This window comes from Typopeltis vanoorti, chromosome 25 (genome assembly GCF_054136105.1).
Source record: "Typopeltis vanoorti isolate ZY-2024b chromosome 25, IOZ_Tvanoo_1.0, whole genome shotgun sequence".
Taxonomy (NCBI): Eukaryota; Metazoa; Arthropoda; class Arachnida; order Uropygi; family Thelyphonidae; genus Typopeltis; species Typopeltis vanoorti.
In genome coordinates, this window is record NC_143573.1 from 59,370,158 (window position 1) to 59,393,552 (window position 23,395).

At 37.4% G+C, this 23,395-nt stretch overlaps 1 protein-coding gene across 1 annotated transcript in view; it reads left to right on the forward strand.

Annotated features, from left to right (window-relative positions):
* The window catches only part of LOC150092772 (transmembrane 7 superfamily member 3-like), a 133,079-nt gene that overhangs the window by 94,848 nt on the left and 14,836 nt on the right, over positions 1 to 23,395 (forward strand). The window contains exon 9 of the mRNA XM_090414784.1: positions 12,741 to 12,903. Within this exon, the coding sequence (XP_090270910.1) occupies positions 12,741 to 12,903 (163 nt within the window). The remainder of the gene's footprint in view (positions 1 to 12,740; positions 12,904 to 23,395) is intronic.

Here is a 23,395-nt window from a genome sequence, read left to right on the forward strand (position 1 = left end):
ACAGAGGAACAACAACTTGCTTCTCTCTGCATGTTAAAGTATTTTTCATAAGCCAAGTGATTTGGTGAGCTGTTTTAGTTACTTTTGCAATGTGCCCCCTAAACTTCAACTCCCTATCCACCAGCACTCCCAAATCCCTGGCCTCATCAATCTCCTGGAGTACGGTTCCACCTATGCGATATACTGCTGCTATTCTTTTCACCCCAAAGTGCATAACCTTACACTTTGCCACATTAAACTGACATCCATTTTTCCTAGCCCAGTCCTCCAAACTATCCAAATCATCCTGTAAAATTTTGACATCCTGTGCACTCACAATTGCTCTACCCAACTTTGCATCATCAGCAAACAAGTGAACACTTCCTCTCAAATCCTTTCCAATATCATTGATGAACAAATTGAAAAGCAGTGGTCCAAGAACAGAGCCCTGCGGCACTCCACTAGTCACAAGACGTCTTTTTGACTCCACTCCTGAATAAACCACTCTCTGGTATCTCTCCTTCAACCACCCTCCTATCCATCTTACCAACCCTATATCTATCCACATCTGCTCCAGTTTACTGATTCAGCTGTCACTGTGTTATAAAACGTGAGCAAGTTACTGAGGCATGATCTACCCTTCACAAAACCATGTTGTCCCCCATACAATATCCCATTTTCATCTATCCAATCCTGTATTCTTTTCTTGACTAATTTCTCTAAGACCTTGACAATGATTCCTGATATGCTAATCGGTCGGTAATTTACAACAGCGGTCTTGGAACCACCTTTATGCAGTGGAACTATTTTCCCCTCCTTCCACCCGCTCGGTACTAACCCAGATATGATATGCTGACAATTCATTAGCTGCTTCTCGTACTACACTACTAGTAGTACTGTAGTAGTACGTACGTACTATTACATATGTCCCCTAAATTTCAGGTTTCTATCAATCATCAACCCCAGATCTCTTGTCTTTCCTTCTTCCTCTAGTTTAACTCCTCCCATAGAGTATGCAATGTCCCATCGATGTGTCCCAAACCTCAAGACCTTACATTTTGCTGCATTAAACTGACACCCCCAATTCATTTGCCCATCTGTCTAGTTTATTCAAATCCTCTTTCTTCTTCTGCAAAATAAGCTTCACAGCTTCACATCATCTGCAAACAACTGAATATCCCCTTGCAATCCACTGACCAATGACATTGATATAAAGATTGAACAATATAGGTCCCAGTACTGAGCCCTGTGGGACTCCACTTGTAACTCTCTGCATCCTTGAAACTGCCCCACCATACACAATCCTCTGATACCTATCGGATAGCCAATCCTGAATCTAGTTGACCAACTTGACATCCAAACCCATCTGCTGCAACTTAAATATCAGCTTATCATGTGACACGCTGTCAAATGCCTTTACTAAATCCAAGAAAATGGCTGTATATGCCTTTCCCTCATATTCTGCTCTTGTAACTTTATTATAAAAGGCTAGCATTTTACTAAAAACAAGAGTGCCCCCCCCCCACAAATCCATATTGACTCTCGCAGATAACATTACCCTCATCTGCCAAATGTTGTATACGGTCCCTAACTAATTTCTCCAAGACCTTAACAACTACTGATGACACACAAACTGGCCTATAATTAGACACTTCCAGTCTGCTACCGTCCTTATGCAGTGGCACTCATTGACACTCTCCCACTGTATTTCACTCTCTTCAATAAACTCCTGATATCTGCCCTTACATTCTCCTTATGCCCACTTAAATAATTTGTGAATATGTGAAATATATGACTTCTGCATTACTTCAATGTTGGTATCTCCTCTGGGTCTGGCTCCCACTGATGAGACCTCAATAAAGATGAAATGTGGTCTGGGTAGTGGCTCTTCTCACAGTGCATAACATTATACACACCCTAAAGGATGTGTGCTTTGAATTATGGGATACTAAGGCATATCTTGATGTGAAATCATTAGCCTCTGTATAGTAGCCAGTCATGAAGATACTTCATGCAAAAACATTGTTTGCTTACACTTGGATAAAGGATTAAACCAAGAATATAATTTCTTTGTGTCTTTAATTTATAGTGATGATATCCTGTATTGGGCCATCACATAATCATGCCTATCCCCTAAAGGTGGATTTTAGGAAATGTGTTTAAAAGAAAAATGTATTTGTTATTGTGGTCAATAAGATATGATTTTATAATAAGATATGTTGTTATAAAATGTTATTGTGTTCAACAATAAGATATGTTGAGCACAAATGACACATAAAATTGTGTGTCAGATAGGCCGGTTTTTCCATTTTGGTAAAAACCGGCCTATCTGACCACGCACTCCAAACATACCAGAATTTATTGGAAAGGTACCAATAAGTCCCTACACTGCACCAAAACCTGGTTCGAGCAGAAATTCAAGGAAGCATATGAAATGCTCAAACATGATCCTAATCTGAATAAAAATGATGGTCTAACCATTCCAAGAATGTGGAGGACCCATCTGCAACCTTCATAGCAACCACAAAGAAAAATCTCAATACAAGAAGTCTTGGTGAAGTTTTTTTGTTTTTTTTCTGAACATTCTATAGCAAACTGTACTGTACAAATCCATAAGATAATCGTAATATAGCAATATGAACTGTATAATTCCAGAAGAATCCTAGTACGTGAGGACTTTAGCAGAGTTTATTGTAGTTTTTATTGGTAATTTTTTTTACTTTTTTTAGTATTATTATTATTTTTTTTTAATCACTAGAGGCCAAGCTAAGAAAAAAGATTGGTCAACAACGTAGATGTAATTTACCTGTATAGAGTGCAACAGCATGTAGCTTGATTCTTATACACATGTAGCCTACTGATGATGACCTTAATACCGGGGTTGAAATGTCAAGTTATTATTTTATTATTAATCAGTAAAATAATCTTTTCAACACGTGTTTTGTGTCACTAAATTCATAAATCTGAATGCTGATCACCGTGTAACCTTAAAAGAAAGAGTGATTTTAATTTAATTTCTTGGAAACAGTAGTGATTTTTTTTCAGAGAATTATTTATTTTTTATATCTGTCGAACAATTTGTTGCAAGACCTATGGCACATCACTGCCAAATGTGGATAAGAAGAAATTTGTTATGTTTTTTGAATAGTTAAAGGTTGTAGTCTCAGGGAAGAGAAGCTTTTCAAGAGAACAGAGGTTGTCCCGTATTCTGACAAGAAGGTGAACTATCTGTATTAGGCCATTGCTAATGGCAAATACTTCAACATCCCTCACCTGCTTGATCAGTGAACTGATGATGAGAAGCTAGTTTTGCAGACATTGAATTCCACCAAGAAAAAGAATCTCATTATTTGGGATCTTGTTATTTGACTGCAGAAAATCAAACTTTAGAGACTGATACTTGATGAGGCCAGAGTAGCAGTCTGAATTTGGGGAACAATAGACACACAATACAACATGGGTTGGTAAGAAAATTTTGAGCTAAAGCAAATTAAACAGAGAGTATTGAAAGTTTTGCATTCTCTGACATGAGATGTTTCTGATGAATGCTCAAGTGCCTCCCTTGTGGCAGGAAGAAATTTTCAAGGTATAGTTTAGCAGTTGAGGTGGACAGTAGCTTTCGAGATATCCATCTAGGATTCCATTAAGAATAACAGATTTGGTTTTGATGACTCTAGATCAGAATTTCCCAAACTGTGTTCCATGGAAGGTGAATAAGTGTTCCGCGAGAAGCTCTCCTGGAATTTGTCATTTTAGTTTTCTAAGCATTTTTCATGAATAAATATTTTATTATTATTATTTATTATTATTATTATTATTACGGGTATCTCCATGGAGTCAGTAGACTCATCGCGGGAGACCCAAACTAGCAAAACAATATCTGTCATATCTCTTCTTGAATTCATTTACAGACGAAGAGCTCACAACTAAGTCAGGCAATGAATTCCACTCATTCACCACCCTCCAGGCAAAAAACCTTGTTCTGACACCTTTGTTAACCACACCCTTCTTTAATTTCCAGAGATGACCTCTTGTTCTTCCATCACTATCACACAGCTGAAACATTTCCCCTGCATCAATCCTATAAAAACCTTTTAGTAATTTGAATGTTTCTATCATATCCCCTCTTCTTCGTCTATCAACCAATCTCTGCAATCCACAAGCTCTCAATCTATCAATGTAGGGAGCATTTTTTATATCACTCACCAACTTGGTCACTCTTCTCTGAACCCTCTCCACAGCCTCCTCATCTCCAAGGAATCCAGGTGACCAGACCTGAGCACAGTAATCCAAATGTGGAAGTATCAATGCTTTATAAAGGGAAATAATAACCTCTTTATCTCTGGATGTCAGTGTGTTCCTCAACAACCAAGTAATCCTATGTGCAATCTTGGACACTTTAGCAATGTATCCTCTGAACTTCATCTCCCTATCTACCAATACCCCTAAGTCCCTAGCCTCATCAATCTCTTGGAGTACCTTTCCATCGATGTAGTACACAGCTGGTAATCTTTTAATCCCAAAATGCATGACTTTACACTTTTCCACATTGAACTGACATCCATTTTCTTTTGCCCATTTTACCAGCTTATTTAAATCCTCCTGCAAACTTTCAACATCAGCTTGATTTTTTATTGCACCACACAACTTTGCATCATCAGCAAACAACTGAATATCTCCCTTTAAGCCGTTTCCTATATCATTTATATACAAATTAAACAACATTGGCCAAGAACAGAGCCCTGCGGCACACCACTGGTCACCTGCCTCATTCTGGACTCAGCTCCTCCATACACCACCTTATGGTATCTCTCCCTGAGCCATTCTCCTATCCATATCACCAATTTAATATCCATTCCCATCTGCTCCAATTTGCGTAACAGTGTTCTATGGGGTATCCTGTCAAAAGCCTTAGCAAAATCCAGAAGTACCACTGTGTAGCCAGTTCCTTTGTCCAACTCAGATGTTATTCTATTATGAATAGTTAATAGATTGCTAAGGCAGGATCTACCTTTAACAAAACCATGTTGGCCTCTATAGAGTATCATATCCTGATCCACCCATTCTTGAATTTTGTCTTTAACCAACTTTTCCAATACTTTTACCACTACTCCTGAGATGGTGATTGGTCTGTAATTCAATACTGCAGTTTTAGAGCCACCCTTATGCAAAGGAACCACTTTGCCTAACTTCCACTCCCTAGGGACCATACCAGAGTTCAAACTTGAATTAAATATCCAGGTAAGAGGGGTTGACAATTCATTTGCACATTCATGCAACACCCGAGCTGATATTCCATCTAAGCCTACCGCAGTGTTTGCATTTAAGTTTTGCAATATATTTAATACCTCTGATTCTTTAGCTTCAATTCTCACATTAGGTATTGCTATAGGTATAGAGATATCCTCACTTGGGTGATAGACTTTTGAAAAGTGATCACTCAGTAACTCGACTATTACATCTGATTTTGTCACCTCAATACCATCAGCACCCACTAAGGTTATCCTTCCGAAGTCGTTCTTCCTCTTACTTGCCACATAGCGGAAGAACTCTTTGGGATTACTCTTGATCTCTTTGGCTAAGGTGTTCTCATAATCTGATTTAGCTTTTCTTACCATGCTGGTAACCTTCCTAGCTTGAGCCTTGTACTGCTCATGGGTGTCCTGATCGCCTTTCTCCTTGTAAATTCTCCATAACATTTTCTTTTTTTGCAGTTCAAGCTTGATACTACTGCTCATCCATCTAATGCCTTGCTTGTTTGACCTCCTGACCATGGGGACACAATCTGATATTGCTTTCCTCAGATACCCGCTGATTTTATCCCAAGCACTGCTAACATCTTTCCCTTGCAATATGTTCTGCCATGGGATGGCTGCAAGCTCACTCCGAAGCTTGTTATAATTGCCTAACCTGTAGTTCCGTACATACCCCTTCTTAATAGAAAAATCCACAGATTTTGCAACCTCCCAAGTCAATACCACATGATCGCTTTCACCAACTGGAGGTAACGAGGACACCTTACTTATGCATATAACCTCTGAACCAATAACCAGGTCCAACACTCTCACACCACGTGTCCCTTCAGTTACGTGCTGTTTCAAGTAATTATCTCGTAGAAGATGTATGAACTCCATTTCCTTTTTGCTACGTGATATTTCCTCCTTCCAATTGATATCACCATAATTAAAATCCCCCATAATAATCACTAAGCCTTCACTCATTGCACTAAGTTGTTGATGCAAGATTCAATATCTCCCCCCGTACTCCCTGGCCTATAGCAGCATCCAACTGTATATTTGGTTGCATTGGTCACTATTTCACTCCAGACTGCCTCAAATGAACTCTCATTCACATGTCTATCATCATGATATACTACTTGCTTTGGCTGCAACACATCAGCTATCATCAACTCCTCCTCCTGTTCTATCTTCTCTATCCTCCCTGAAAATACTGTACCCATCACATTCAATTCCAGTGACCACATCTTCTGCTGACAGCCAAGTTTCACTAATGCCTACAACTTTTGGTGAGATTTCACTGACTAATGCTAAAAATTCTTCTCTCTTATTTCGAATGCTTCTAGCATTGGTATACAAAAATTGCAGATTCCCTCTAGATCTTGTACCGGCTTTAGAACTGAAATATAAGTCACTAACTACCGTAGTCCTATGCCGATTTTTATCCCCTCTCTTCTGCAATTTATTCTGCCTATAAGGATCAATAGATACACAATCAGTGCTAAAGTTTCTCTCTCTTACACTCAACCTTTTCAATATTAGTTTCCCTGCCCAGTAACTTCAACCTGTTCAGAAAACAATAACTTCTTCAATCGCTTATGTCCTTCCATGTTAAGATGCAGTCCATCTCTAGCATACAACTGCCTTTTTCCTTCAAACACACTCCAAACATCAACAAACTCCAGACCTCTTTTTCTATACTGGAATTTTTATAGTGGAAATATTCTGAGGAGAATAATATTCATGAATATGTCGAAAAGCTCAGACCCAGAATGCCTAATAACATCTGTGTAGCAAATGTTAGTGACCAAGCCGTGTATTTTTAAACATGGAAGTATTCATGAATTATCGTTAATTTTCACACATCAAAACCTTTCAACATTTCGGAAAGGGAATACTGCTGTTCATGACTGGCCATAAAAATTGCCTGCAAGTGGATTATAACAATGGGCGGCATTTGATAATTTGGCAAAATTAAACTAAATTTATTATAATAAACTTTAAATAAACTTTCAACAATGGGCAGCATATCCTCTGTTCTCAAACTGAAGGAAATGACATCTGTGTAGGAAATGTCAGTGACCAAGCGGCATATTTTTAAACATGGAAATATTCATGAATTATCGTTAATTTTCACACATCGAAATCTTTCAAATCGGGAAAGAGAATACTGCTGTTTATGACCAATCATAAAAATTGCCTGCAATCTGATTACAACAATGGGTGGCATATCCTCTGTTCTCAAAACTGAAAGAAATAACATCTGTGTTGCAAATGTTAGTGACCAATCAGCAAGGAAGTAAAAAAAAATTTTTTTCCACTAAAATTGAAGATCAAGGTAGTCTGTATCTGGTTCTCTATTCTAGTAATACTGAATTATTATTATTATTTTTTTTTATTATTATTATTACGGGTATCTCCATGGAGTCAGTAGACTCATCGCGGGAGACCCAAACTAGCAAAACAATATCTGTCATATCTCTTCTTGAATTCATTTACAGACAAAGAGCTCACAACTAAGTCAGAGACTTGCAAAGAATACTTTCTTTGCAAGTTCGTATCATAGCGTGAAAGTTTCAAAACCATAGTGCTGTGATTTTTTAAAAATAAATTGGCCTGCAGATTTAAATTTTAATATGAATAAGAGACAAGGGACTTTGTTTAATTTTGGTATTAAGAAATCTCTTATTTAAGGTGTTTGTGACACAACAGATAGTGAGTCATCCACCACCAGCCTACAAAGCGATCTCCAGGATGTACAAAAGGAGGAGAAAACTACCAGCACACAGGAGAAAAAGTCTATATTCACTCGTAAAGTACTTATAATAATGTTATAAATTTTTGGTGATCACAATGGGATATGTCAATGAAAATCAGCACAAATTAATTTAATGATGTTTATGTTTAATTGATGTTTAATTAATTCTTCTTCTTCTTCACGTGTCATCCCCTAGAAGGAGGTTGGCAGCCATGTCACGGAACCTTTTTCTTTCTTTTGCTGCTCTGGAACATTTATGGTAATTCAAGCCAGTCCAGTCCTTAATGTCTTCAAACCACATTCTCCTGGGTCTTCCTCTCCCTCTTTTTCCATCCAATTTCCCTTCTAATATTAATTTCTGAATGCCTTCTTGTCTAGTTAGATGTCCAAAATATTTGAGTTTTCGCTCTTTAATTATTTTCATTAATGTTCTTTTCATTTTTGCTTTCTTTAAAACATCTTCGTTTTTCATTTTCTCTGTCCATGGTATTTTCAACATTCTTCTGATGGTCCACATTTCGAAAGCTTCTAATTTTTTCTCTGCTTCTTATTTAGAGTCCAAGTTTCACTGTTGTAGAGAAGACTGACCAGATATAGCATTTTATTAATCTTTTTCTTGTGTCTATATTAATGTCTCTGGATGTTAGAACAGTTTTCATATCAGTAAAGGCTTTTCTTGCTATCTCTATTCTTCTTTTTATTTCATTAAGGGAATTTCCTCTATCTGTAAACATTTGTCCCAAATATATAAAAGATTGAACTTGTTCAATTTCCTTTTTGTTAACAGTTATGTTCAATTTCTTATTTATTGGTTCTTTTGATATAATTATGCACTTTGTTTTCTTTAGGTTAATAATTAGTCCCATGTCTAAGCTTCTGTTGTAAATTTCTGTGATTAAGTTTTGAAGATCATCTTCAGATCCAGCTATAAGAACCGTGTCATCTGCATACCTGAAGTTGTTGAAGTTCCTTCCTCCGACTTTTACACCCTTCAGTTCTGAAATATTTTTAAAAACTTGCTCACTATATATATTGTACAGTAAGGGTGATAAGACACATCCTTGCCTTACTCCTTTTTTGATTTCAAAGTTGCCAGAATATGTATTTTTATATCTTATTGAGGCCATTTGATTCCAGTATATATTTGTAGTTATACGTAGATCTTTTCCTTTTAACCCATTATTCTATAGGATATGTATTAATTTCTTGTGATCTGTTGAATCAAATGCTTTGGTGTAATCAATAAAACAAAGATATATGCTTTACTGGTTGTCAAGGCTTCTTTCACATAATGTTTTCAAATTGAAGATTCCTTGTCTTTTTGAAAACCTGATTGAGTGTTTTCTGTTTCTACTGACAAAGTGCCTTTTATTCTTTCTAGGATTATTCTCAGTAGTAATTTTGTAACATGGCTTGGAATTTTGGGAATAGCGACAAAGATGGATTTCCTTAGATCATCGGGGATGTATCCTGAATCATAGATGTTATTAAAAATAATGTTTTGGTCATTAAGTGTGTTTTCATTTACTTTCTTTAACAATTCAATAGGGATCTGATCAGGGCCTGGTGTTTTACCTGTTTTCATTTGACTTAGAGCGTGTTCTATTTCTTCATATGTAATTGGTTCACCATCCATATTTTGTATATCTGGTGCATCTGTGCGATCAGAGTCAAACAGTATTTTTCCATATTCTTTCCATCTTTTTATGATATCTTGTGTCTCTAGTAGCATTTTTCCATTTTGATCTTTTATACAAGGATTATGGTTGAAATTTTTCTTTTGTCAGGGCTTGGATTGATTTATGCATTTCTTTACTATTTGTTTCTTGTCCAGTTCCTCTGTTTCTTTACATTTTTCATTTAGCCACTTATCCTGCATTCGTTTTTTATAATTTTACTGAGTATTCTATACTGTTGTGTACTTTTCTTTTTTGTCTTTCATTCATAAGTTCTAGTATTGATTCAGTCATCCAGGGTTTTTTTCTTATTGTATTTAATTTTTGGGATAACCTCGTTAGCTGTCTTATATAATGCACTACTAAAATTTGATCACCTGTTTTCAATTTCCTCTGTGTTACAAAGTATATTGTCTTCTGTTTTATATCCTACATGATCTAATTTCTTCCTAATTTCTGAGTTAAACACCATTATGTTGTCAGGTATATTCAGAGCTGTGAAGTCAAGCCTTTCAGTATGATTGTTTTTAGAAATGTTTTTTAGTTTAATTTTTAAAGTGGACACAACAGGGTTATGGTCTGAACCTATATCAGCACCTGGGTATGTTTTTATGTTGGTTATATTGTTTTTGTATCTATTATTTATCATTATGAAATCTATTTGGTTTCTTATAGAGTTATGTGGGTTTTTCCAAGTATACAGTCTGCGCTTTGGATGTTGAAAGAAAGTATTCATTATGCACAAGTTGTTTTGAATGCAGAATTGTATCAATCTCTCACCTCTTTCATTTCTGTCGCCTAGTCCAAATTTTCCAACGACTGCATTTTCTTCCCTTTCTCCAACCTTTGTATTCAAGTCACCCATCACTATGAGTATCTCATTTGATTTTACATATTCTATAGATTTTTGTAAGTTATTATAAAAATCTTCTATTTCATCATTGTGAGTCATCGTAGGGGCATAAACCTGGATAATTATGATGTTGAAAGGCTTGGCGGCTAATTTAATAAGTATTATTCTTTTGTTTATGGGCCACAGCCCCATTACACATTTAAAGATGTCTTTCTTAATCATGAAACCCACTCCATATTCATGCTTCTCTCCACCAGAATATACAAATGTAAATCCCTCTTTCTCTAGTTTCCCATGTTAGGCCATCTTGTTTCACTAATTCCCATCACATTAACTTTAAGTCTTTTTATTTCCTGTATAAGGTTGTCAAAATTCCCTAGTTTATATAATGTTCTCACGTTCCAAATTAATTACAAAATTATTTTTTATTAATTAATAATTTTAAAAAAATTATTAATTAATAATTAATGACCAACTATTAATTCATAATAAAAAATCAGCGAAGTTAACAATTAATTATTAATTAATACATTACAGAATAAACAAGGTGTTCTGTGAAAATTTCAGCATTTGTGAAGTATTCCGTCGTAGGAAAAGTTTGGGAAATACTGCTCGAGATAGTGTTACATGTCATTTATACTGCTGTTGAGGCTGCAATTGTTTGTGAAGTATATATGGAAACTTTTTGTGAGGATTATTCGTGTTTTTGGAATGCTTTTTGTGATTTTTGGGTGGATTTTTATTGATTGATTTTTTTTTTTTTTATTGTTTTTTGTGATCTGCACTATGACTATATTTCAATAAGTTGTCCTCCATTGTTATGTGGGTAGGAGAGTTAAATAAAGAGCAGTTGCATGCAGTGGGAGGTGATATACTCAGACATACCATCCACAGAGAGAGAATCCAGACTTCTGAATATGCATGTCATCAGCAGTTATTATTTGCTGACAACCATACCTGGACTCCATCCAAGAATTATAATTGACAGAGCAAGTGGCAATAGGATTTATCACTAGCTGTTTGGAAGCCTAGATTCATTACTACAGATTTGGTCCTGTATAGCAGTCAGCCTGCACAATGGTTTAAATACTCTACCCTTGAATGGGGTCAAAGTTTGGGTCTCTTTAGTGTAGGGACCCAAACCTTGTTCCAGGGAGAAACTTTGCTTATTGAAAGCTTGAAATAGATGAAAGACTTCTACTATCTAGAGGTCAATGTGGCATTTCCTCCATCTAAGGGAGATGTATGCTATGAAGATGCAAAGGCATTTCCTCTAGTTAATGGTATCCAGTTCAATTCATAAAAGTTACTGCTTATCCATAGAAAGCTTAATTTCATATTTCACATAAGGAAAACCAGTGGCTTCTTGAATGTATGCTTTTTTAAAAATTTGATTAAATATTCCTAATTACCAGATTAGAACAACTTTGACTTATGGTTCCCAGACTTGGGCTCTAACTACTACACAGACAAAAAAAAAAAAAAAAAAAAAAAAAAAAAAAAAAAAAAAAAAAAAAGCTCCAAGTTTGCCAAACAGCAATGGAGAGGAGTTTACTGTGAGTATTCAGACTGAGTATCCAAAACAAATGAGTTGGATGAACAACATAAAAGAACTTACCAACTTGAACTTACAATTGTTGAAAGAAAGGATAAGAGGCCAAGTAGGATGGAGAGCCTTTGTTTACAAGATCACCAAGAGTTGAAAACGACTGGATGGCACATAACAACAACATCCAAACTAGATAGAATAAGGGACCTTACTTAAGAGACCTAACAAAAATAAAACACATCATTTGGAGAGCTAGGAAATCAAAATTCGCCTGGGCAGGCCACTTGGCATGATATCAAGATGGTCAAAGAGAGCAACAGAGTGGCTGCCAAAAGGAGTCAGAAACCTGGAAGACAGAGAAAAAAAATGGAGAAATGGCTCATTGTCACATGGACAAGAGTGGCCCAGGATAAGAAAGAGTAGAAGAGGTTGAAGGAAGGCCTTTGTCCTCCAGTGGGACATCTAGGCTAACAACAATAATTACCAGAACAAAGCAGTGATGATAACAGTAATTTTTATTGTGTAGAATTGAAATTATTTAATTTCAATTCTACATATATATATATATATATATATAATAAATTATATGTATGTAGTAATAAATTAAAAATTAATATTCATGTTGCATACAATTTTTATTTTACTACTTTAAAAAAAAGGCTAATAAAATAATTGTATATTTCTTTAGCTCAGCATAGTGTCATGTTCTGTAGTTGGAGCATATGCCATCACGGTTGCAGTGGATCGTTATATCGGAACAACATTATCTTACATAATTATCAACACTGTCAAACGTGGTATTACAGATAATGTTTATTTAGCATCTAATGAATATCCTTTTCAAAGAAATGGTAAGCATTTTAATCTGTTTGATCTAATTTTAATTTCATTTTAATAATTTTATTTCAATTTCGTCCCTCTTGGTATGTGTATTCTTTCCTTCACTCCTCTTCATCTCCTTCTAAAAGACTGTATTTTTTATTAAAAATTAACAAATTTCTGCATATAAGCATGTTAAGTCTAGTGACATTTTCAGAAAAGGTAATGAAATTATTGGCTATAAAATTCTCAAAGTTGAATTTTCACAGTGACAAGAATTTGTAATTCTAAATAAATTTTGGGTTTGAGGCTATCTGGTGAAAATACGTGCTGTTAGGAATCTCTTAAAAGATTGGTGCTTTTTGCATTATTTACTATACTTAGGAATGGCATGAAAAACTCATACAAGAGGGCAGTGCTGTGACAGCTCATCATCCCATGAACTATAGAAGAACCAACTGTACACACATGGTCTAAATGTGTGCTTCCATATTTTACCTCCTATTGATGATATTGGCTGTTTTCATTCTAATCCTTTTCTTTGCTTTACTTTACTCTACTTCTCCTGAGTCTTTTTTACTTTCTAATTTTTCAGACTACAATCAATGGGATTCAATATCTCACTGCCATGTTAGTTGTGCAGTGGGACCTGTGGACATCCAGAAAGGAGGATCCCGGTAGTCTTGCACTACTTTGGCAAGATGGGTGGTCCCAGATGGCCCAGCCAGGATCAATCAGCTGATGGGCTTGCCTACATAGGTCGGTGGTGTAGTAACTTCTGAGTGCAGTCGCTACTTTCCAGAAAGTGGCATCTGTGTGTGGCTGTATGGTAGGTGGGAAGCTCTGGTGCTGAATCAATTTCCTCCAAAGAATGAATGATTTTTTATCATTCTGTTTATTAGGGTCCCTCAACTCCATCTAAGTGAAGGAAACATTGAAACATGAACAGAAAATCAAAACAAAACAAAAAATGAAACATCAGAGACAGCAACAAATATACAATCATTCTGAATCTTACATTCAACAGGCAAACTTCCACTTGGAAAAATGTCTCCCTTCTTCATCCAGAAGGGTGTGGAAGAACTGGTAGGATCTCCAAAATCAGTTAAACTAATCAGAAGACATTCGTATTGGAACAACAATGGCAGCACAATCTGAAAAATTACTTCATACAACATCTATTGTGGAAATAACTATCATTCTTACTTCCACAAAACTTTAAACTTTTCTAGAGATGTAATATCAGAGTGGGAGATCTATGATGTTTTCTGGCGAAGAGATCTACTCCAAAATGAACATGAGGACAATCCTTATACATATGCATGGTCACCTGTTCCTACTTTATTTTTTAAATCTTTGCACTGATTATGGGCAGTACTACCCTTACATCATGTCCAGACATCTCGTCCAGACTTGATATAGGCCTAAGCCTTTACAAGTGTTTTACCCTATGCCTGTTCTGGTTATCGTTGTAGTCATTCTCTGGTGGCAACACCATGCCACCAGTGTGTCCTGTAGGGCCCTCAAGGAAAGAACTTCTGTATCCTTCTTGCTAAGCCCAAGCTGTTTTAAGTTCTTATAACTATCTGCACTCCATACACCATGTAAAGAGATGGTGGCGCTGGTAAACCTCAGAGTTGCCCCATGCTCCTCCCATATCTTACTAACTAGATCTTGGTTATTCTTATAATAGTTTACCTTATTATTATGGCTATATGCTAATGGGCACCCTGTTCCCACCACCTGGGCATCAACTACCCAAACGTCACCATCTCTTTTAATCACTAAGTCTGGCTTACGCAAACCTGTGGAGGTCCTATAATGTGGTTCCACTGCGGTCTCCCAACCTTTGTTCTTAAAGCTGTTGTTCAGAATGGAGACCACGTTGTCATGCCTCTGCATGCAGACCCCCCATGGGTGCAGAAGCAACACTGGGCTATATGAGACAATGTCTCACTGTAGTGGCAGTCAGCTATACAATTTGAGTCGTCACTACCCCATCAAGCTGTGTGGGCTCGAGTGGGCAGGGCTTGATCCTTGTCCCGATAAGGTCAATATACTTGAACCCAGGGAGGAGTCTGGTGCTATCCCTTACCAATCATGTTGAGGGGGGGGGGGGGGGCACAAGATATGAATCTTTTAAAGGAGCACCATCTACAGAACAGTGCAGCAGAGATGCCTATCTCTTGTGTTCTGTGGGTGCTGACTCAATTAAGGTACCTTGATAATGGAACCAGCCTTTAGCCTGCATAAGTCTTCTTGTATGAATAGGCTATACTATAGAAAGCCTCTTTGCAGATAGGGGAAGAAGATAGTTCTAACTTCGCGATTCTGGACAGCCACAGGTGTGGGATCAGCCATCTAAATGATGGAACTCCGACCCCACTGTCCTTCACCCTCACGTGGAAATATGCAGTAGGGGTGTCAGGCGGCAGTCGGAGCCATGATCTCATGGCTGAACGGATAGCCCTGTCCATTTGGGACAGTTCCGAGACATATGTCCTACCAGGCACCAACTTGTGGGAAAGGAGAAACAGTCTTTGCTGGGGCTTGAGAGGAGCTTTCCTCAAAGAAGCGATCCCATCTTCTAGGATAGAAGGGACAGAAGACCTTCCCTATGGAGTGAAGATGATACCGAGGTATCTCCACTCTTTCAGGATGGTCAAATAATGCCACGGCCTCCAGTACAGGGGAAACTCTATAGTCTCAACTTTAAGCTTCTTGACACGACCAGAGGGAAAAGAGCTAAAGAGAAAGACTTCTCTACATTAATAGAAAGGCCTCGAATAGAGAAAAAGTCAACTGCCTGGTCAAGGAGCTTCTGCAAGCCTACTTTAGTAGAGGCTACGAGAATAAGATCGTCTGCAAAAGCCATAGCATTAAAGGAAGAGGCACGTAGAGAGTAGCCTATATGGCTAGGAAGAGAGTGAAGAAATTCATCTATGATGTAGTTAAAGAAAATGGGAAATAGAGGATCACCCTGGTGAACACCACGCACTGCGGGAATAGAAGTTGCATGGGACCCCGATAGTGATAGAGGTCCAGCGACTCCATATATAGAGGCTTAAGGCGGCGACAGGAATCAGAGAGACGAGATGAAAAAGATATATATTCTCAGCACAGCTGTCCGAAGGGACAAAAGCACTCTGTCTATAATCATGCTGTATATGTTGCTGAAGTTGCAGTCTAAGTATCACAGGGGAGATGGTAATAGGTCTAAAGTCTGATGCACAGCTTGAAGTTTCTTTTTTCAGAATGAAGATAGTTCTTGAAGCAATATCACCATGTAGGTATGGTGATATTGCTTTACTGGAAAGGAGAATGTCCAATATGTCTTGAAGAATCTTCAACAGCACCTTCCGAAGCCTAGCCACAGGAAAGCCATCAGGTCCGGAGGCAGAAAAATTGGAAGGAAGAGCTGCTTTGATCTCCTGGATGGAGATCGGCTGGTATATTTGTAGGGCAGGAATTTTCTTTAATATCGTAGGTTGGTCATCATCAGGGAAGTGTGGAGGTGGAGCAGAAAAGACTCTACTCCAGAATTTAACAAAATCATCATGTAAGTCTGCTAGAGGTGGAGGGGAAGCACCGTCAAGGTGAGTCTGGATGAGAGATTTAAGAATTTGATGGTTATATTCCGGAAGAGGAGGATCATCTAGAGATGATGTCAGTCTGAGAATCAAAGCCTCTTCTTCAACCGCAGGATGGTGGCTGGAAGGTGGGGAGGCAGGGACAGGAGATACGGAGATGTTACCTGTTCCTATCTATAGTGGAATATGTCCCATCAATATGTTCAGCAACAATGAAGCCTCTTTTTGACGATGATTTGCATTGCAATGTATGATCTGGAACATATTTGATAATGGGCTGTCTGATTTTTGCCATATATATATATATATATATGAGATTTTTATTTAACAAGGTTAAAACACCTTATGGTAACTTGTTCTGGTAAAATACTTATAAGCTCTGTATTACTAAAATCTTGGTATTTCTAGCCTGGCTCCCACTGATGAGACCTCAATAAAGGTCGAAACCGGTCTGGGTAGTGGCCCCTTGCCTTTAATACAAAGCATCAGACATCTCCTCCAGGAGATGTACTTTGCATTATGGGTAAATATTAAGATTAGTGATCAGAGCTTATTCTACTTTTACCATTAGTTGCTTGGTCTTGCACTACGTGCAGGGTCAGCTAGACTTGCAACACTTGCAGGCACAAACTTGACTTGTTTGTCTGTTTGCTTACTTGGGAAATGGAGTAAAACCAGGTTTAAAATAGCTTGGTATCTTTAACATATATTTAATGATTTTTTTTTTTTTTAATACTGCATTCAGGAATGGATGCAGTATTGAAAGTTCACCATAACTGACATTATGGTGAACTTGGAGAATACTCCAGTTATTTTATTTCTTACATAGCAAGAATGGGAAATTTCAGATAGGAAAAGATTATAAAAAATCTTTATTTTTTTCAGAAATATTTCTACTATTTCCAGGAATTGGAAATTTTAAAATTACAAATTTTTCCCAGGAATTCTCAGAAAGAAATCCTACTCATGTTCACCTCTGACAACCCATTCACTAACCTTCAACCCAAAAACTAGTCCTAAAACATTTGTTAACTAGACTCTTACTTGATTTTCACCAGTGACCCCTCATTCTCTCCCTTCCTGTACTGAAAATACTCTTCATTGTCAATCCCATGAAATTCCTTTAATAACGCACATGTTTCTATCATGTTTACTGTTTTTTTGCCTATCAGCTAGTTTTCAAAACCCACAGACCTTCAATTTCTTCTCATAGGGAGCATTCTACACTCCTGCCACAATCTTTGTCACTTGCCTATGGATACTGTCCACCACTTCTTCATCCCCCACAGAATCCAGGTGACCAAATGTAGCCTTATAAAGGGAACAATAACCTCTCTATTCCCGCTTATTAGTTGTTCATCAACAACCACATAATCTGATGTACTGTTTTAACTACCTTTGCAATATGCCCTCTCTGTAATCATTCCCAAGTCACTGGCCTTATCAGTCTCCTGCAACTCAGTACCATCAGTATAGTACAGAGCTTGTGATTTCTTCTTCCCAAGTGCATCACCTTACACTTAGCCACATGAAACTGGCAGCCATTTACTTTTGCCCATATCATCCTGCAGGATCTCTACATCACCTTTGTTTATTGTCATTCTCAGTTTTGTATCATTGTAACAACTGAATATTTCCCATCGGATCATTTTCCTGCATCATTGATGCATAAATTAAACAACAGAAGACCAAGTACTGAGCCCTGGTACAACACTAGTCAACTGCCTTCTTCTGCACTCAACTGCTCCATAAATCATTCTTTAATATCTGTCCATCAGTCAGCCTCTAATCAATGTAACCAGATTCATATCCATTTCCATTTGCTCTGATTTATGCAACAAAGTTCTATGTGGAATCCTGTCGAATGCATATGCAAAGGCCAGTAATATCACTAAGTAGCTATTTCCTTTATCCAACTCCATTGCCACTTTATTATAAAAAAAAAAATAAGCAAATAACTAAGACAAGACCTACCTTCACAAAACTATGTCACCCAATCCTGTCAGTTACAAATTTCTCCAATACCTTAACTACCACCTCTGAGAAACTGATGGGAGTATAATTTGCCACTTCTGTATTTATTAATGCCTCCTTTATGCAGTGGGGTTATTTTATCTTGTTTCCACTTCATTAGCACCTTCCCAGTACTGAAGCTTAAACATCTTGGTCAGAGGAGTTGATAATTCCCCTTCACATTCTCGTAATACATGGGCCAATACATCATTTAATCCCTTGGACATTTTCACATTAAGTTTCTACAATATCCTAATCACCTCCAATTTTTCAACTTTTGTTTTCCCATCAGCTAATGTCACATCCAGCATCTACAGTATCACTACCTGCTTATGCCATTGCAAAATGATCACTCAGTAATTCAACTATTCAGTTTACTTCTTATAGCTTTGGCAATGCTTACCATACAGGTCACCCTTCTCGCATTTGCTTTGTACTGCTTGCGGGCATGCGGATCATCGTTTTCTTTATTCTCTCTCTCTCTCTACAACTTTTTGTTTGTCTTCAACTGCTGTTTAATGATGTTATTCATCCATCTTGCTCCTATCTGATTTATTCTTCTGTGAGTATACAGTTTTCTAATGTTTTCTTCAAAGACCTCATTGGACCACCTCCCATGAACCACCAACATCTCTCCCTCCAAATTCTTATGCCATAGCACTGCTGAGAACTGATTCCTCAGCTGCATCCCTCCTCATAAACATTCTAGTTTCTCTGACTGCATTTCCGAACTCTTTTTCTCAAGACTTCTGATCCCAAATCCATACAAGCAAGCCACCCCACCTTACATAAATCCTTCCTTTCATCAAACTCACTCCACACTATTCCTTCTGTACAAACTGTACTGACTCATTCAAAGACACAGCTAAGCTCACCTGTATCATGTCATGGAAATAGACTTAAAGCTTTTACTTTCTCACTCTCTCTTTTTTGGCTTGTACTAGCAACTCGTTCATGTTTTCTCACATACCATGGTTATCACCCGCAAGATCATTTGTACCAGCCAAAATAAATATCTCCTTCACACCTTTGCATCCTTACGGTATCACTAACATTCTTAAGCTTGGTTCCAGGGAAACACAATTTCAACATGCTTTCCTTAAACACTCCTGTTATCAGTGTATCACCATACAGAATTCAATCCTTATTCTCACGCTTTCAATCTTTCATATTCTGCTTGCATTCCCCCACCCCCTTCCTTCTTTCACCTCTATCTCATACCATCTGCCAGACTTTTCTGCTATGAAGTGTAGTTTTTATTTTTTTATTTTTATATAGCTCCCATCCACAAAAGGTTGATTTGGGAACCTGCATTTGAACTATGGTCAGTCTAAGGATATTTTTTCCTATTTTTATTGATTTTATATATTATTGCATGGACACCTCCATGGAGTCCTGAGACTCATCCTCAGAAAACCCAAACTATTATCACATATCTATCATACCTCTCCTTCAGACCATTAACATACAAATACCCATGTGTATTTACAACTGACTCAGGCATTGTATTTTGTATTCCATTCATTCTCCATACTCCAAGCAAAAAATCTAGTCTTCACACCCTTGCTAACCACACTCCACTCTTACCCAACATCTAGGGATGACCTCTTGTTCTGCTTCCTCTAACCAAATTCTGAAACATTCCCTGGATCAATCTTATAAAATTTTTTAAGTAACTTAAATGTTTCTACCCCCACCCTTTTTTTTTTTTTTTTTTTTTTTGCCTGTCCTACTTTTGCAATTCACAAACCCTCAATCCATCCTCATATGAAGCATTCCACAGACTACTCACCATCTTGATCACTCACCGCTGGATCCTCTCCACCATTTCCTCATCAGCAAGAAACACAAGTGACCAGATATGAGCACAGTAATGAAGATTTTGTCATATCAGGGTTTTATAATAAGGATAACTCCCTTATCTTTTCTTGTTAGTGTGTTCTTCGATTACCAAGGTTGTAAAATAGCTGTAATAACTGTGATTGTACGTTATACTATTCTTTGTCAGCTGCGCCTTTTGTAATACTATATACTTCCACAACCCTGCTTTGTCTTTTCTTCTCTTTATATCTTTAATGGTTGGCTGTCTTGACTTCTGACTGCTGCCATTATTTGTGCGTATACTCTATCCTATCTCCCATGCTCTATAGTCTAGCAAATTTATTTGTTTAACAACTGCACCAGCTAGACTATGTATTGAGCATGAGAGTATAAGACGTTAATCCAAAGACAATGTAGATATCTTAATCGTATTCCTTGCTTTAATCTAGTCTAACCTTAAATTAGTCGTGGCAAATAAAAATCATATATACTTCTCTTATGCAGGTTCAAAACTTTTTGAAGATAGTGCATTGACAAAATACAGTTCAGTATATTGTTTACAAACCATTTAATTAGGCCAAAAAAGAGCAATTACAGAGTGATGTAATATACACAAAGCCGTTATCACAACTTCCTTACTACTCTAAGCTTTAGTTCTGAGCTAGATTAAGATCTAAACATATCATATGCTGGTTAAGCCTAAATTTTTCTAGTACTATAGTGTCTCTCAAACATTTTACATACAATCTTTACATACATTCACATTACATACTTTCAGTAACACAAGTACTTACAAGTAATTTGTTGCAAGTAATTTCACATTATCCTAATGTCCCACAAAAATCATCTTATCTTTCTCTTCACTTACTGTGTTGCTCCTCGTTAATTTCTTTCCTTGCTCAAGAAGTCGACTGTCCTTTTCTTTATTAGATCCTTATCATAGTGACGATATGTACCTCCTTTCCTTCCTGATGACTCAACACAGTGTTTTCCTCATGACGGAGATCCACGTCGACAACAAACAAATCTTCTTTTTCACTTCCTGACAACGAATGTCAGTGATCTCAAGTAAGAGAATGCCTTCAGAATCCTGGAGATGAACAAGTGAAGCTTCTCTTTCACTTCCCGACCACAGATGGCGGTGATCTCAGGTAAGAGAAAGCCCTTGAGAATCCTGGGATAAAATGCTTTTCTGATGAGGTGCCTTATATAGGGCTAGATTTCCATTTTGCACATGTGTACGTTTCTTGAGACCGGTTATGCACTCACCTTCGGACACGTTTATGTCACTCTTCATGCGCTTTTCAAATTCCTCATCTATGGCATTTGACCTTTGGATACAAGGAAGTCATTATTTGCAAGTCTGTAACTCTCCACTTATGGTGATCCTTTTAACTCTTTACTAATCTTAGTGCCAGACTTGCTGACTTATGTGTCACATTATTGTAACAAAGGCTGACTACAATAACTTACAAAAAATATTATTTCAATGAATATTTAACAAATCTTTTTAGTACATTTTCCTGAATTAAAAACCATGTAAAACTGAACATGATAAGTTATAAAGTTACTTTTCATGAGAGATTTTACAAAGTAATTCTGTGAGCTACCTTGGCTACTTTAGCAATATGCCCTCTAAACTTTAACTCTCTATCAACTACTACTTTCCCCAAATCCCTGACCTCATCAAATTCCTGGAGCACTGTTTCCTCAGTGTGGTACACAACTGGTAATCTTTGTATCACAAAAACAAAATGCAGCATAACTTTTCAGTTTTCTACTTTAAATTGACATCCATTGTTTTTTTTTTTTTTTTTTTTTTTGCTTATACTGTCAGCCTTTTCAATTCATCCGTCAAGCTCTCTACATCACCTTAATTAACAATTATACTAAACTTTGCATCATCAGCAAACTGAATATCTTCTTCTTCTTCTTCGCGTTATTCCCGCTTCCTATGCAGGGTCCGCGTGTTACTTAGATGCGATATCTTGTTAATACTACTCCCAACCGACCCGTTGCCTGGTCTGCCGCTAGGGGGGGGGGATATATTTTTGACTGTAGAGGCGTATGTTCACGGGCCGGTTTGCCTGTTTGCGGGATGAAAAAAACCCAGATAAACTGGCGGAAAAAACCCTACTGACCGCGCCCAAGACCGGATAACTTGCCTATGCCTGAGGAAGATCCTCAAATTCCTCACGTCTATAACGGGATTCGAACCTGGGACACTCCTTCCCCAGACATATGGTTGCGAAGCGCAAAGCCACTAGGCTAACCGCGCGGTTTAACTGAATATCTTCCTTTCTATATCATTTATGTACAAATTAAACAGCAGTGGTCCAAGCTATGTACCATACCATAGTCACTTGCTTTCTCTTGGATTCTGCTCTTCCATATACTACTTTTTGATATCTATCCATCAGCCACCTTTTTATCCACATCACCAGTTTCACATCCACCTCCCATTTGTTGCAGTTTGCCTAATGGAATTCCATGTATTATCCTGTCAAATGCCTTTGCAAAATCCAGGATTATCATCATGTAGCCATTCTTTTTATCCAACTCTGCTGTCATGCTATTATAAAAAGGTAATAAATTACTAAGGCATGACCTATCCTTCACAAAGCCATGCCTCCTCCTTCCTTCATAGCGTATCATCCATACATTCCTGAATTTTCTTTTTGACTAACTTTTTCAGTACTTTTATCACCACTCCTGAGATACTGATTGGTCTGTAGTTTACATACATACCACAGACTTAGATCCTCCTTTATGCAAAGAAATTATTTTGTACTCCATCCATTCTCCTGGGATTTTGCTAGAGCTGAGATTTAAATTAATCAGCCTAGTCAAAGGCATTACTGTTTCCCCTGCACATTCTCTTAAAATGTGAGTCCATGTTCAACCCATTCCCACAGTCGTATTTGTATTCAGATTCTGCAATATCCTAAGTACCTCCAATTCATCAACCTCTGTTCTCACATCAGTCTCCATCATCTTTGTCATAACAATATCTTCACTTGAATGATATACCCTTGCAAAATGATCACTCAGTAGCTCAAAAATTTCATCTGCCTCGGTTACTCTTTTTTTTTTGCAGCTC